This window comes from Sphaerodactylus townsendi, linkage group LG01, assembly GCF_021028975.2.
Source record: "Sphaerodactylus townsendi isolate TG3544 linkage group LG01, MPM_Stown_v2.3, whole genome shotgun sequence".
NCBI classification, from domain to species: Eukaryota; Metazoa; Chordata; class Lepidosauria; order Squamata; family Sphaerodactylidae; genus Sphaerodactylus; species Sphaerodactylus townsendi.
This window is the reverse complement of record NC_059425.1, coordinates 177671493-177687244: the sequence shown is the minus strand read 5'-3', so window position 1 is coordinate 177687244 and position 15752 is coordinate 177671493. Positions and strand designations below refer to the sequence as shown.

At 46.7% G+C, this 15752-nt stretch overlaps 2 protein-coding genes across 4 annotated transcripts in view; both read right to left on the bottom strand.

The window, feature by feature from the left end:
* Window positions 1-8709, bottom strand: part of PRLH (prolactin releasing hormone) — a 52911-nt gene extending 44202 nt beyond the window's left edge. Inside the window, exon 1 of one of the 3 annotated variants that reach the window (XM_048500508.1) lies at window positions 8628-8709. The gene's annotated coding sequence lies outside the window, so the exon portion shown is untranslated. The remainder of the gene's footprint in view (window positions 1-8627) is intronic. The other 2 variants (XM_048500530.1, XM_048500519.1) reach the window with 2 other exon arrangements.
* Window positions 8710-14662: 5953 nt separating this feature from the next.
* MLPH (melanophilin) overlaps window positions 14663-15752 on the bottom strand; it is a 97080-nt gene continuing 95990 nt past the window's right edge. Inside the window, exon 17 of the mRNA XM_048506296.1 lies at window positions 14663-14705. Within this exon, the coding sequence (XP_048362253.1) occupies window positions 14663-14705 (43 nt within the window). The remainder of the gene's footprint in view (window positions 14706-15752) is intronic.

Here is a 15752-nt window from a genome sequence, read left to right as displayed (position 1 = left end):
TAAAACATACTAATCAAATAAAACAAGTAATAAATTAATCTTACTAAAACCTAAATGTACAAACTACTGATGGCAACTAATATCACAGTGTCCTCTGTAATCCATAGGATACATTTCCCTGCCATTGCATATCTCCTGTTTGTCCGAGGATCGGGAAACAAGCAAAGAAGGGGAGGGTACATAATTACTAATTAGTGACTGGTAGTTCATAGTTCGGGAGAAGCCATGCATGAATTCAACTAACATTGAGTAGTTTTCAGATCTCACTGATATCAAGGTTAGAGAATGGAGTAAATACTTGCGCTGAAACCAATGAGAATGGAAGCAGCTTGAAATTGGGCTGGACCCTGGCTTTCTGTGATCGCCCCTGAACGCAAAATTAGCAATTCAGATGAGCCCATAAGAGTTCAGTTCCTGCATGTGAGACATTGGAGGGAACGTAGGAGGAGAAAGAGTTGAGTTCTGCCTCAGGGAAAGAGTGGTGACAGCTCAGGTCTGGTTCAGGAAAAGATGTGAAGGCCAGCTCTGCCTGGTAGTACGGCAAAGCGGTTTAGCCAGAGGTGGGATCCAGCAGGTTCTCACATGTTCCCGAGAGTAGGTTACTCATTATTTGTGTGTGCCGAGAGGGGGTTACTAATTGGTGATTTTGCCATGGGATTTTTGCCTTAGTTACGCCCCTCCTCTAAGCAGTAGCGCGCAGAACTGGAAGCAGTCTAGCAGGAGGTGCACCGGCGTGCGTGGCAGCCTGTGCCTGCGTGCATTCGTTTCCCGCCCAAGGACCGGCGCAGTGGCTGCGTCCTTGCCACAGCCACGCCCAGGAATGCCCCGCCCCCGGAATGCCCATCCACGCCCCCGTCATGCCCCGCCCAGCCCCATTGGCGCTACGCCACAGTTTGAATCCCACCACCATGGGAACCTGTTACTAAAATTTCTGGATCCCACCACTGGGTTTATCTCTCTCTCTGGGAGAGAGGAGAGTGCTTGATTGTTAGGCCGGTCTCTGGCGATGAGCAGACCTTGTTCTCTTTAGTCCGACTCTGGAGAAAGGGCAGGCTGGTATGGGTGAGATCCTGTGTGTGACAGAGGATCCAACCACTTAGTGGACAATTGGTGTAAGTCTGCCTAAAAGCATTGTAGAAAAGTCAGACTGCTCTGTGAAACCATAACCAGTTTAAATTTTTGTGTCTCAGCAAGGTTCCTATTATGACTACCTGGAGTCCAGAGAGCTGCTGGTTTGTTCATTTACAACCAACCTGTAAATAAATAAATCCAGCCTCAGTGATCTCAATAATCTCCATAAAACTCACCTCACGGCAGCGAACCCAAAGCCTATACATTCTCAGCAGCGAACCCAAAGCCTATGCAGCAGCAGTGGCGTAGGAGGTTAAGAGCTCGTGTATCTAATCTGGAGGAACCGGGTTTGATTCCCAGCTCTGCCGCCTGAGCTGTGGAGGCTTATCTGGGGAATTCAGATTAGCCTGGACACTCCCACACATGCCAGCTGGGTGACCTTGGGCTAGTCATAGCTTCTCGGAGCTCTCTCAGCCCCACCTACCTCACAGGGTATTTGTTGTGAGGGGGAAAGGGCAAGGAGATTGTCAGCCCCTTCGAGTCTCCTGCAGGAGAGAAAGGGGGGATATAAATCCAAACTCTTCTTCTTCTTCTATACATTCACTACTAGAATATCTGGAAACTGAGGGGAAAGTGTATAGTTCAAAACCAACCTGGAACCCAAAAATCGTAGGGGCCGAGTGTGTCCCCTCAGTAGGAGGGAAAGAAGCCTGTTATACTTTCCCTTTCTTTTTTCTTTGCCGTTTGTAGGGTATCAATATTCCCAAGTAGCACCAGTACTAGTAATAAATGCCGCATACTATTAATGCTGAGTCTTTTTACCCACCTAGGGGAGAACTCCACCACAAATTTAGTCCTGCATTTATTTTTGGTCCAAATAAAGTTTTTGGCCAATGATATTTCAACGCTTCCTTATTCATGCTAGGTAGAAACATCCCTCCATCTAGTCTATCAGAAGTTTACGAGGCTTTCAGGGTGGAACAGAAACTGAACTACACACAAACCTTTATTGAGGAAGTAAACTGCATAGACAAGAGGGTGCTATTTTGATAGAGTTGCCAGCTCTGGGTGGGTAAATATCTGGAGACAGTGGCGTATCTGCCAGAGGGACATGGGGGTCAATTGACCCCAGGCACCCCCCATTGGGTCACGGGGGGCGCCCAGTGGACCCGCAGCAGGCTCCCAGCCTGGTGGAAGAAGCAGCCTGGCGGGGCCAGGCTGAGAGATGGCCCACGGCAAGCAACCACTGGCTAAGGTAAGGGGGCCGGAGGCCAGGGGGGCATTCGGATCAGGTGTTGGCCCAGATGCCATTTCCCCCCGGTATGCCTCTGCCTGGAGATTTGGGAGGTAGACCCTGGGGAAGGTGGGGCTTGGGGAGAGGAGGGTCTTCAGTGGGTATAATACCATAAAGTCCAACCTCCGAAGCAGCCGCTTTCTCCAGTGGAACTGATCTGGATCATCTGGAGATCAATTGTGATAGCTGGAGATCTCTAGATGCCTCCTGGAAGTGGACAACTCTACACTTTGAACATCTTGCTGCTATTCAGACTAGGTCGGGTTCTTGTACAGCTTCCCATGCTCCAAGCACAGTGGCAAGTTTGAGCTAGTTTTCCAGCCATTAAAACTGGGGGGGCGGGTGGGGGGCACCCCAAAACACTGCAGTGGCTCCTCTCGCATGCTGGGCATTGCCTCTGGAGCCTCTGCTGCTACCAGCTGGGCCCAAAATGACAATGTTAAAAAATGTAATTTGATGTCAGAGAATGTAGTGATGCCCGCAAGGCCAAAGGATGTAGTGATGGTCACAAGATGGCCTATTTCGCTTTGGAAGGGGACTCGATAAATTAATGAAGGGTAGGTCCATCAGGGTTAGGTCCTCATCTTATGGTCTTGAACATTCACTGTTGAAGGAACCGGAGGTGGGATCCAGCAGGTTCTCACAGGTTCCCGAGAGTAGGTTACTAATTATTTGTGTGTGCCGAGAGGGGGTTACGAATTGGTGATTTTGCCATGTGATTTTTGCCTTAGTTACGCCCCTCCTCTCAGCAGTAGCGCGCAGAACTTGAAGCAGTCTAGCAGGAGGTGCTCCGGCGTGCGTGGCAGCCTACGCCTGCGTGCATTCGTTTCCCACCCAAGGACTGGCGCAACGGCTGCATCCTTGCCACAGCTTTGCCCAGGAATGCCACGCCCCCGAAACGCCCGGCCACGCCCCCATCGTGCCCCGCCCAGCCCCATTGGCGCTACGCCACAGTTTGAATCCCACCACCATGGGAACCTGTTACTAAAATTTTTGGATCTCACCACTGGAAGGAACCATCTTGAATGACAACTAAATCTTTCCAGATAATGCGTCTGAAAATCATACCAACACTTTCACAGTGCCCGTTCTTTCTCGGGTCCTGTACCCTGTATGCTCACATTCACACTGTAAATCAACTAGTGGCTGAGTAAAGAGATCAAATCTGATTTTTTTTAACTTTATGTACTAAAAGAGAGCAGCAGTGGCGTAGGAGGTTAAGAGCTCGTGTATCTAATCTGGAGGAGCCGGGTTTGATTCCCAGCTCTGCCGCCTGAGCTGTGGAGGCTTATCTGGGGATTTCAGATTAGCCTGTGCACTCCCACACACGCCAGCTGGGTGACCTTGGGCTAGTCACAGTTCTTCTGAGCTCTCTCAGCCGCACCTACCTCACAAGGTGTTTGTTGTGAGGGGGGAAGGGAAAGGAGATTGTAAGCCCCTTTGAGTCTCCTACAAGGAGAGAAAGGGGGGATATAAATCCAAACTCTTCTTCTTCTTATAAAAGTCATCAGCGTTGCTGCAGTATTCTAAAAGGAGATTCCGTGTGGCATTGCATTTACCAGTTGCATTTCTTCACCTACAAATGTTTGGATGTTAAATCTGGAAGATCTATAAATCGGTCCTCAGTATGTGAAGACTTTTGAGCTGTCTGAGCCTTTAGGGCCATCTGTTTTATCGCTAGGGATGTGTATCTAATCCAAGTCACGTGCAGCTTATTCTAGGTAGAGATGCTGAGAATTTCATGATGAAAATGTTCGGAGGTCCTGCTTACTGCATTCTGATGTGTTGATCAGGCAAGAGCTGACCGCCAGGTCTGTTTGGTTTGGCACCCGACAGCTCTAGCACTTGTCAAACAGGTTTGTATCAGCCTACTGCAAAACCGGGCGTGCACAGAAACAAATTGGCAGCCATTAATGTCACTACTTAGAGGAACATAAAACAGGAAGGTCTTTTTTTATTAAAAAAAAAGCACAGCTGTAACAAATAATGGCTGTATAGGCTTTCTGAGTGATTTAACTTCTGTTTAAACAACTGCCTGCTAAGCGAAGCAACGGTATACTCGGGGGCATGAGTAGGATTCCCTCGCAATGCTTGGAAATGTGGACACCCAGAAAGAACATAAGAACTAGCCTGCTGGATCAGACCAGAGTCCATCTAGTCCAGCACTCTGCTACTCGCAGTGGCCCACCAGGTGCCTTTGGGAGCTCACGTGCAGGATGTGAAAGCAATGGCCTTCTGCTGCTGCTGCTCCCGAGCACCTGGTCTGCTAAGGCATTTGCAACCTCAGATCAAGGAGGATCAAGATTGGTAGCCATAGATCGACTTCTCCTCCATAAATCTGTCCAAGCCCTTTTTAAAGCTATCCAGGTTAGTGGCCATCACCACCTCCTGTGGCAGCATATTCCAAACACCAATCACACGTTGCGTGAAAGCTATGCTGGAATGAACTGTGAGGAAGGAATCGCTTATGCAACCTGCTGAGCAGCAGCAAATGGGTTAGTGAACTGACCAGCAGTCCGTTGAAAAATTGGATTCCTGTTTGATTACTGGCAAGCAAGGCATGAGCTGAACCCCTGAGCGTTTGAGTATCTCTAATTCTAGATCAAGCTAACAACTATGGTATCCTTTATTTGTTTATACTCCACCTGTAGTGGTGTAACTAGGGAGGAGTACAAGGGGGCTAGAGCCCCTGGTGCCACTTGGGCGGGTCATGTGGGGGCATCTGTGTGGACGCCCCCTCCCTTGCTACTGTGCCCCACCCCCACTCCACATGGAGTTCAGGGGCGGGCACACAGTTCAATGTTGAGCCAGTCAGTGTTTATCTGGGCTTTCCCCATGCTCCACATGGAGTTCAGGAGTGGGGCAGGCCTGGTTGATGCTGGGCTCAGCTTAGCCAGGTCCAGCTTTAAACTGTAGGCTTCGATCCTGCAGTTTAAAGCTCAATCCAGCCTCACTGAGCCCAGCATCAAACTGAGCAGTCAGGCTGACAGGCTCCACCTTTATGCTGTTGACTCTGCCCCCAAGTAGCACCTCCAGTCAGGGAGGCGGGCTACTCAATGTGCCCCTGCGTGACTTGTTCAAGCGGTGCAGTTGTCGTAGCTGCTCCAGGTGCCGTTTTAAGCAGCTGCGCCCCTGCCACTAGGACAGCATCACTTAGGAAGGCCTGCTGCAGGTGACAATCTGAAAATGGGCAGAGGTAAGAACTGCCCACGCACCTGCCTTCTCCACTGGGGCCTCCACCTCAGGGAATGACTTACCTGAGCAACCCAAGAAGGCTCCTGCTCTCTCGATTTCCCCCAAACTATGCAAAACTTTGCTGGCCCTGAACATATTTTACCCATATTCATAGGGAAGCAAGTGTATGAAACCTTCCATGGGATAGTTCCATGGGAATGTCAACTCAGTGCATGGCAGCTGTGAAAAAGGCAAACTCTATGCTGGGGATCATTAGAAAAGGAATTGATAATAAAACTGCAAAGATTGTCATGCCCTTATATAAAGCAGTGGTGCGACCGCACTTGGAGTCCTGTGTTCAGTTCTGGTCGCCGCATCTCAAAAAGGATATCGAAGAGATAGAAAAAGTGCAGAGAAGGGCAACGAGGATGATTGAGGGACTGGAGCACCTTCCCTATGAGGAGAGGCTGCAGCGTTTGGGACTCTTTAGTTTGGAGAGGAGATGGCTGAGGGGGGATAGGATTGAAGTCTATAAAATTATGCATGGGGTAGAAAATGTTGACAGAGAGAAATTTTTCTCTCTTTCTCACAATACTAGAACCAGGGGGCATCCATTGAAAATGCTGGGGGGAAGAATTAGGACTAATAAAAGGAAACACTTCTTCACACAACGTGTGATAGGTGTTTGGAATATGCTGCCACAGGAGGTGGTGATGGCCACTAACCTGGATAGCTTTAAAAGGGACTTGGACAGATTTATGGAGGAGAAGTCGATTTATGGCTACCAATCTTGATCCTCTTTGATCTGAGATTGCAAATGCCTTAACAGTCCAGGTGCTCGGGAGCAACAGCTGCAGAAGGCCATTGCTTTCACCTCCTGCATGTGAGCTCCCAAAGGCACCTGGTGGTCCACTGCGAGTAGCAGAGGGCTGGACTAGATGGACTCTGGTCTGATCCAGCTGGCTTGTTCTTATGTTCTTATGTTCTTAAACCTACTTTCTCAAGGTGGGAGATAAGCCTGCATGAAAGGGATACCACTCATGAGCCTGCTTCTGGGATTTAGCTACTGAGAGGTGTGTATATGTGGTCAGCAATTCTAGACAGGCTGAATGGGGAGGTCAAAGCTGGGGAGGCCAACCCTGGTTTGGGAAAGTTCAGATTTGGGGATGCAGCCTGGGAAGGGAGGGGCTTGCAGAGGGGAAGCTATAATGCCCTAGAAGGCAGCCTCCAAAGCAGGAGGGCTGATCTCTGTAGTTGGGGGGGGGGCACAGTGATTCCAGGAGATCTCCAGCCACCACCTGGAGGTTGGCAATCCTACTCCCAGCCCCAACCCCGAGTGAGCACGTTCAAGAGCCAGTGTGGTGTATTGGTTAAGAGCGGTGGACTGGAACTTGGAGAACTGGTTTTGATTCCCCGCTCCTCCACATGAGCGGCAGACTCTTATCTGGGGAGCTGGATTTGTTGCCCTGCTCCTCCACATGAAGCCTGCTGGGGGACCTTGGGCTAGTCACAGTTCTCTCAGAACTCTCTCAGCCCTAACTACCTCACAAGGTGCCTGTTGTGGGGAGAGGAAGGGAAGAAGAAGAAGAAGAAGAAGAAGAAGAAGGAGGAGGAGGAGGAGGAGTATGGATTTATATCCCCCTTCCTCTCCTGCAGGAGACTCAAAGGGGCTTACAATCTCCTTGCCCTTCCCCCCTCACAACAAACACCCTGTGAGGTAGATGGGGCTGAGAGAGCTCCGAGAAGCTGTGACTAGCCCAAGGTCACCCAGCTGGCGTGTGTGGGAGTGCACAGGCTAATCTGAATTCCCCAGATAAGCCTCCACAGCTCAGGCGGCAGAGCAGGGATTCAAACCCGGTTCCTCCAGATTAGAGAAACGAGCTCTTAACCTCCTACGCCACTGCTGCCCCAGGAAATAAGGAGTTCATAAACCGCTTTGAGATGCCTTACAGTTGAGAAAAACAGGATATATATCCAAAATCTTATTATCTTCCGAACCAATTTGCTTATTATTAAGCACACAATGCCGCACACGTCTGTAGCACTTAACTGGCTGCAAAGAGACAGTTTATCCTGCTGGGGGTACCACCTACTTCCTGAACCGAAGGTGTCAGGAATTAAAACTGGGACCTTCTTTATGCTGAGCACTGAGAAGAGCTCCTTTTACTGTATTTTTAAATCACCAGTGGTGCAACGGAGGCAGGCTTCTCATATCTCAAGTTTCAAGCTCATTGCGTTTGCGCGTGAAATATCATCGCAAAATTGTGCCCTGAGTTATTTAAAAAAAAACATCTGGGCCAATATATTCAATCATGTTAGCGACCTCCTAAACAGCACATTCTGGCTCCTTCCGCACATGCAGAATAATGCACTTTCAAACTGCTTTCAGTGCTCTTTGAAGCTGTGCAGAATGGCAAAATCCACTTGCAAACAGTTGTGAAAGTGGTTTGAAAACGCATTATTTTGCGTGTGTGGAAGAGGCCTCTGAAAGGCAGAATGGTCAAGCAGAGTGCTGAGTCAAACCACAGATCAGATGAAGAATCCCTTTGTCAACCTGTTGCTGTTGCCTGTGCACAAATCTAGATGAAGGATCACCCAGGTCCAAAACAAGTTGCCATATTCAGCAGCTCAGGTTGGTGTCTTATGGCTGAGCAAACATCGAACGGCAATAACAAACTCCTGGAAATTCTAAAGTACTCGAAAGTTACCTGCTGTTTCCTTTGCTCCACTGAGAGCCACACTGGTTTGATCCCCAAAGGGGATGCTTGCATCTGACCTCAGGAAATAAGATTCAGAAAGCTGGAATGCCCAATTAGCAACTCCCTGGCCCTTCCAATTGCTCCAACAAACCATTCTGAGCATCAAAGGAAACTGCCGCTTTCGAAGGGCTTCAGATACACATTCAACGCACTTCTACGCACAGAAAGCATACAATGGCAAGGAAACAAAGTCCAGGGGAAGGGATTTTGTTTGGAGAGCTCCCAATCCCCACTGATAAGGCTATCTGAATCATGCAGCCTGGCTTGCTCCAGTTTCCCCTGAAACAAGACAGTTCTGGCAGAATCGATCAAGCGAAGGAGCTACTTACTTTTTCCCCCCTCAGGAGAACCAGTCCTGCTTTTCTGTCCCTGGTCTCAGTGTGAGCTGGAGGGGTTCCTTTTATGCATTGCCTTTCTCAGAGATGAGGTCTGGCGGTGACATCAGCACGAGGAGACGGACGCATCCCCCTCCCAGAACAACTTATGCTAATATCAGCTCAAGGATGGAGGGGTTTTTTTCTTCATGACTCAATGTTTTCTTCCTTTAGACACATTAGGTGGTTCAGAGCTAGATTGGCCATTCCCCTGTCACCCCCCCCTCCCCCCCGACCATTTTGTACCTCTTCTTTCAGCTTTTACAAGGAACAGGTTTTTCCTCAGATATTCTGAATGGATTATTGAAAGGCCGGTCTAAGTTCCAGTAGCATTTTCCTGATGTTTCACCTGCATCTGTGGCTGGCATCTTCAGAGGAGGCAGGCGAAATGTCAGGAGAAAATGCTACTGGAACACGGCCGTACAGCCGGAAACCCCACAACACTCCAGTGATTCCAGCCGTGAAAGCCTTTGGCAGGACATATATTGTTGCCTGACATGCCATCCCAGGTGTGAGACCAAATGGCACACATCTGCTGGTCTTCATTGGCTCTTGCTGTTCCAGCTGCATTGCCTTGTGGAATTAACACTGAACTGAGGAATCCAATTCAGAATTCTAGTGGAATAGATTGATTCCTGATACTTTCAAAGCCTTCTGTTGTGAAATCAATAAATCACACTGATGACTGTATACTCTGGGGGCATTGTGGGGGGGGACCCCTCTTTCTTGATCAATTTTCATAGTAGCCTATTGAAATTATAGGAACATCGCTTCTGGTGTGCACCACAGAACACTTGGTATTGAGGCAAAAATGGTTTCTACCATAGAGTTTTTGCCTGAGCACCAGAATATCCTGTATCACTGGCAATGTGATGACATCACTTCTGATGCGTGCCAGAAATGACGCCACCAGCAATGGTGCTGGCGATGCTGGGCTAGGCTCCCCTTGTGATCAGACAACCCTAATTCCGCAGTGAAAAACTGATGATTTAAAAAACTACTTCCTGATTGAATTGTATGGATAACTCTCTCACTGTTTATAATGTTCTGACAAATGATTATGGGGAATTATTGGGAGCCATCAGATATGTAGATATTTATACTACAGAAGAAAGGAATGTGACAGTGGATTATCCAGATGTGTTTTTGTATCATGTATGTGTGGGAGGGCACTGTATGCACAAAGAGAAATGTGGAGATGTTTTCCTCAGATATATGACAAAGACTGTGTTCGTGCATGGTAAAAAGTACATTGGATTATTCTCTCTCACTCGTGCGTTGCAGCTGTAACTACGCAACATGGTGTTCCCAGTATGGTAACGGAGGCCAGTTTAAGGACTTCGAACAGAGACACATTTTGCTCTGACGAGTGTTTCTAACAAAAGAAATAAAGAGATTCATTTGTATCAACAATATATCAGCACTGACCAGAACCAGACTCAGCATTTCAAAAATATACCTTTCCAGTAAATCTAAAAATAGCATCTGGCTTTCCAAAGCTTGGAAGAAGAAGAAGAAGAAGAAGAAGAAGAAGAAGAAGAAGAAGAAGAAGAGGAGGAGGAGGAGGAGGAGGAGGAGGAGGAGGAGGATTTATATCCCCCCTTTCTCTCCTGTAGGAGACTCAAAGGGGCTTACAATCTCCTTGCCCTTCCCCCCTCACAACAAACACCCTGTGAGGTGGGTGGAGCTGAGAGATCCACAATAAGCTGTGACTAGCCCAAGGTCACCCAGCTGGCGTGTGTGGGAGTATACAGGCTAATCTGAATTCCCCAGATAAGCCTCCACAGCTCAAGCGGCAGAGCTGGGAATCAAACCCGGTTCCTCCAGATCAGAGTGCACCTGCTATAACAGGTAATAAAGGGGTTTTCTTATGAACTACCTGGAGCAGCCGATGATGAACTCACAAGAATCCAGGGAGGGTCTCAGCCTCGGTGGATGGGGGCAAAGAAAATGGTTGCATCTGATCTGCGTCAGAATAATATACAATGGACTGTTGAGCCACATAAATGTAACGGCTCCTCTAGATGTGCATCACCATTTTGGTTACTACAGGTTACTAGAACTGCAGCTAAGTGCTCATGAACATTGGTAACAAGCTTGCAGAAAAGTTAGTATGATAGGATACTCTAGCACAGTGGTGGCGAACCTATGGCACGTTGCCAGAGGTGGCACTCAGAGCCCTCTCTGTGGGCATGCGCAAATAGAGATCATCATGTGTGTGTGTGTGGAGGGAACCCCTCCCCACACATCTAGGCTGGCCTGGGCAGCTGGGCTCGATTATTAGCATTAAACTTAAGACCTCGTTTTGGGGAAGCTTGGTGTAGGTAACCCTGTTAAAAGTGGCTGTTAAAACCCCACTGATTTTCATGTGAAGAACTAAAAGTCGCGATCCTTTACCTGGGAGTAAGCTCAGTTGCTGGCAATTGGGCTTGCTTCTGAGTAAACCCTCCTAGGGGCGTGATTCACCCTAGGGTTGTGATTCACCCGTTGGAAGAGCTGCACGGTTGCTTCAAAGCAAAGCCACCGCCTACCACCAAGCTTACTCGAGTAGCACACTTTGGAGTCAACCATTTTTTCTAAACTAAAACTTCAATATTCAGGTTAAATTTCCATGTTGGCACTTTGTGATACATAAGTGGGTTTTGGGTTGCAATTTGGGCCCTTGGTCTGGAAAGGTTAAGCTATCACTGCTGCTTAGCACCTGCTGGTCAGCTCACTTCCTATTGGCTAGTGGCAATTAGATAGCCAATTAATCAACAGACTGTCCTGACTCTTCACAACCAGTTTTGGGGTATATATAGTCATAGGGCACTTGCAGCTGTTAGAAGCTGACTCCTTGCTTATGAGGAATGGAGTGGGCGTTGTCTGTTTCTGATCTCCAGCTGCTGAAATTTTGCTCTGTTCCCAGCAAAGTTTTTTTTTTTGGGGGGGGGCATGAAGGATTGGGGATCAGGTACAGAGTCCCCACTGATCAGCTAGAAGATCCTTCTGATCTCCCATCCTAGAAACTTGTTGTAAATCATGGGTTTTAATTAGTGTTTGAACATTTATTTGTCCTTTTAAACCAGTGGCTCTCAACCTTCCCTATTGCGTGACCCTTTAATACAGTTCCTCATGTTGTAGTGACCCCCCAACTATAAAATTATTTGTGTCACCGGTTCCTAAGACCATCAGAAATATGTGTTTTCGATGGTCCTAAGCCTCTGTGAAAGGGTTCGTTAAACCCCTAGGTTGAGAACAGCTGTTTTAAAAGTGATTTAGAATCTTTTGTCTACTTGCAACCTCTTCAGAGACTTTTTTTTTGAGAGCAGAAACGCTTTCTGGGATTCTGTTTCTGAGAGTAGAAAAGTATTCTATAAATCTTCTACAACTACATGCATCCATAAAATCACTTTCCAGTTTTCACAGAATCTCTTTCAACAAGAATCCATTCTCCCATATGAATAGTAGCACCTCAATCTAAAATGCTAGGAATTGCTTATGATTACCCTGGTCTGAAAACTTTATCAATGGGAGTAATTAACAAATTGGGAAATTGGCTCGCCTTAGTTCCCCAGACTTGCAACTGAAGGAAAGAAAATATTTTACATAAGCCCAAGCAACTGCATCTGGGAGCCAAACTTTCCATGACTCAAAAACTTGAAGAACAAGAGCTGCTGTACTGTCTGAGGCACAATTCCGTCTTTTATTTAGCATATATTATACATGTGTATATATTTATATATATATATAAGTTAAAAGCCAGTGACAAAGATAGACTGAGTGATTACAATGTTGTACATTAAAGGTGAAGCGGCATACTATATGCAATCCATGATTCTTCACAACTAGCCCAACTGAGGAGGGAGGAGAAAGTGAAGAGGAGGGTATGTTTCAACCTTTCCTTCCGTGTTGTCCTCTCAAAACTGCCTCAACCTTCCAGTCTTTATCTTAGCCTGAAGTCAACCTGAGCTGCTTTGTTTGATAGTAGAAGCGTCCCATGGCCAAAAGGAATCTCAGGGATAGGCATACGATTGTGGTTTCATCCATATATGTCAACAAAACCAGTTCACAACACTGGAGGATTTAGCGAGGACACTGAACTGTGGATAAGAAAATGTGAGGCTGTAGAGGCATTTAATCTTTCAGGGTACTAAAATGGCATTACTGTAACTGAAAAATGCTTTCTAAGTTGGGCTTGTTATTGGCAGAAAGCTAATGGAAGCAACTTAGTAACAAAACAAAGAACCTGGGTTTGTACCTCTGGAGGTCAATATTATTTTTAAAAGGGTAAAGTTATGGCGTAAAAAGAAGTAAACAGAGACAGGTGTTTCACTCTCTGGTGCTCCTCCTAATGCATGGGGGAATTTGTACATCTACCTCCATAGATCTAGGTGCCAATGACACTGATAAATTAATTCTGGACATAATAATTTCAAGGTCAAGAATGACACCATCGACTTAAATGAAAATGATTTGAACACCCATTTTAGACCTGAATGTTGACGCAGCAGACATGAGTTCAACACACTTTCATCACCAATGTCTGACCTGTCCAGACCCTGGGATTGTGTGGGTGTACCGGGTCAATCTGGCTGTGTGTTCAGGCATGTGGGAGGCTTTCCAGCCAGAATTCTTCAATATCCCCAGTGATCCAAAATTGGTAATAGTGGGAATAACCTGTCATGTAATCCCTAAACATTTGGGTGTGTGACATGTGCAGCAAATGCTTAGTGCAGATACATCGCCAGGCTGGAAACTGCACATGTTGGGGAGGTGAGAATGTGACCATCCCTGAACTCTCCTTGGGGAAAGGGCAGGATAAAATGGATATATGGATCACTTGTCTGTTAAAAAATAATCTACCTCTCAACCTCAGTCTTCAGAATTTGAAATCAGATTGTCAAATCTGGGTTACATTTAGTTTTAGCATTTTTGCCTGGTTCCTCCTCTTTATTTTCTGCTTGGTATCCTAAGGTTGCCAAACTCCAGGCAGGGCCTGGAGTTCTCCCAGAATTCTCCCGACTACAGAGATACATTCCACTGGAGAAATTGGCAGTTTCAGAGAGTAGGCTCTATAGAATGATACCCCATTGGGCTCCCTTTCCTTCCTAAACTCTGCTTTCCCCATGCTTCATTCCCAACATCCCGAACCAGAGTTGACAGCCTCAGAGAGTCCTAGGCAAGCAGTCTCTGACAGTGCCTTCTTTTGGAATACTCATGCAGTCTTTCTTAACAAGTGCAAGTGCAAAAGCTTGGTTGAACTCACAGCAGAAAAAGAAGAGCCACATTTGCATATGGGACCAAGAGAGATCTGCCTCAGGTGTCTTAAAAGCCAGAATTAAATCCAGGACTGTTTTAAAGCCCATAAATATGCAGATTGTCCTACTGAGCCACAAAGCGAAACATGAGCCTAGCAACATAAGGCAAAGGCGATTGAAGAAGAAACTTGTACAGATATCTAGACTACAGAGATGTGATTTATGGAAATGAACTGCATTTCACATATTATTCCTATGAAGCATGACTGGATGGTAAACCTGAGGCGGGGAAATTCTTTATACTGAACAGAGTTGTGGTGTTCTGGAAATTTCTTTCAGGAGCTAATATGTTTTTTTCTTCTGTTTCCAAGACACGGGGAGGAAGAGAGGAAGAAAAGTTTGTGGCCGGAGCCTTGAAAGAAAGGTCTCTTGATGGACTAGAGACCTTGTGGCTTTCATGATCGATGGGTCATCACTGGCTTCTGTGAAAATAAGAAAACATCGATGTGAATCTTTTGGAAACCAACAAGAAAGCAAAAACCGTAACACCAATCCATCTGTAATGAACCTTTCTTCAGAAGAAAAATAATTCTAAGTCCAAACTCCAGACATAAGTTTCAAAATAAGAAATGTTTATTTTAGGAGTGCTGCAAGACTGTTCCTCTCCCTCAGTAGGACCCTGACATCAGCTGGTAAAGAGTTCTACTAGGTGGGAACCAGGACGAAAAGCCCTGCTTTGATTGACACCAGCTAGATGTCCTTGGCACCAGGGACCACCACCAAGAAGTTGCAGCTGGAGGCATGGAGATATGCATGAGTAATATGGGGGAGATGCAGTCCCAAAGATAGAAGAAGAAGAAGAAGAAGAAGAAGAAGAAGAAGAAGAAGAAGAAGAAGAAGAAGAAGAAGAAGAAGAGAAGAGAAGAAGAGGAGGGAGGGAGGAGGAGGAGGGAGGAGGAGGAGGAGGAGGAGGAGGAGGAGGGAGGAGGAAGTAGTTTGGATTTATGTCCCCCTTTCTCTCCTGCAGGAGACTCAAAGGAGCTTAATCTCCTTGCCCTTCCGCCTCACAACAAACACCCTGTGAGGTGGGTAGAGGCTGAGAGAGCTCAGAAGAGCTGTGACTAGCCCAAGGTCACCCAACTGGCGTGTGTGGGAGTGCACAGGTGAATCTGAATTCCCAGAAGCCTCCCACAGCTCGAAGCTGACAGAGCTGGGAATCAAACCGGTTCCTCCAGATAAGATACATGAGCTCTTAACCTCCTACGCCACTGCTGCTGCTAAAGTAATGTGTCGTTAATATTTATGCTTCACTTCAGTTCTGTCTTTTACACTTCAGGTTGATTTTACAACCCTAATCCTATTGCATTGCTTACTGAATGTCCCCTCTTGTTGATTGTATTAATTTACTCCTTGAGTCCAAGTGTGAAAGGGGAGACAAAAAAATAATGTAAATGAATAAATAAATAATTCCTCACTGACCTCTAGGTCTCTGCCCTTTTACAAAATCTGAAAAGCTGTGACAGATAAATGTCACAGCAACATGGCAAAAGGCAAGGAGTAAATAAAAATCTTGGCCTCTGGATCATTCAGCTGGATTTGAAATATCACTGGGTGCCCTTCCATGCCCTCCTTCTGTATTGGTACTGTTTTCTCACAAGACAGGTGGCGTCTCCTAAACTTGATAGTTCCCATTTCTGTGGTAATTTTACAACATCCAGTGCAAAGAAAGCACAATTTTTCCTTGGGTGAACAAAGCTGAAATGCCATTTTCCTGTCAGGCCTGAAGTTGCCTCATTCGACCCGTTTGTGACAGTTTATCCTCCCCTTTTGCTACTTGCCT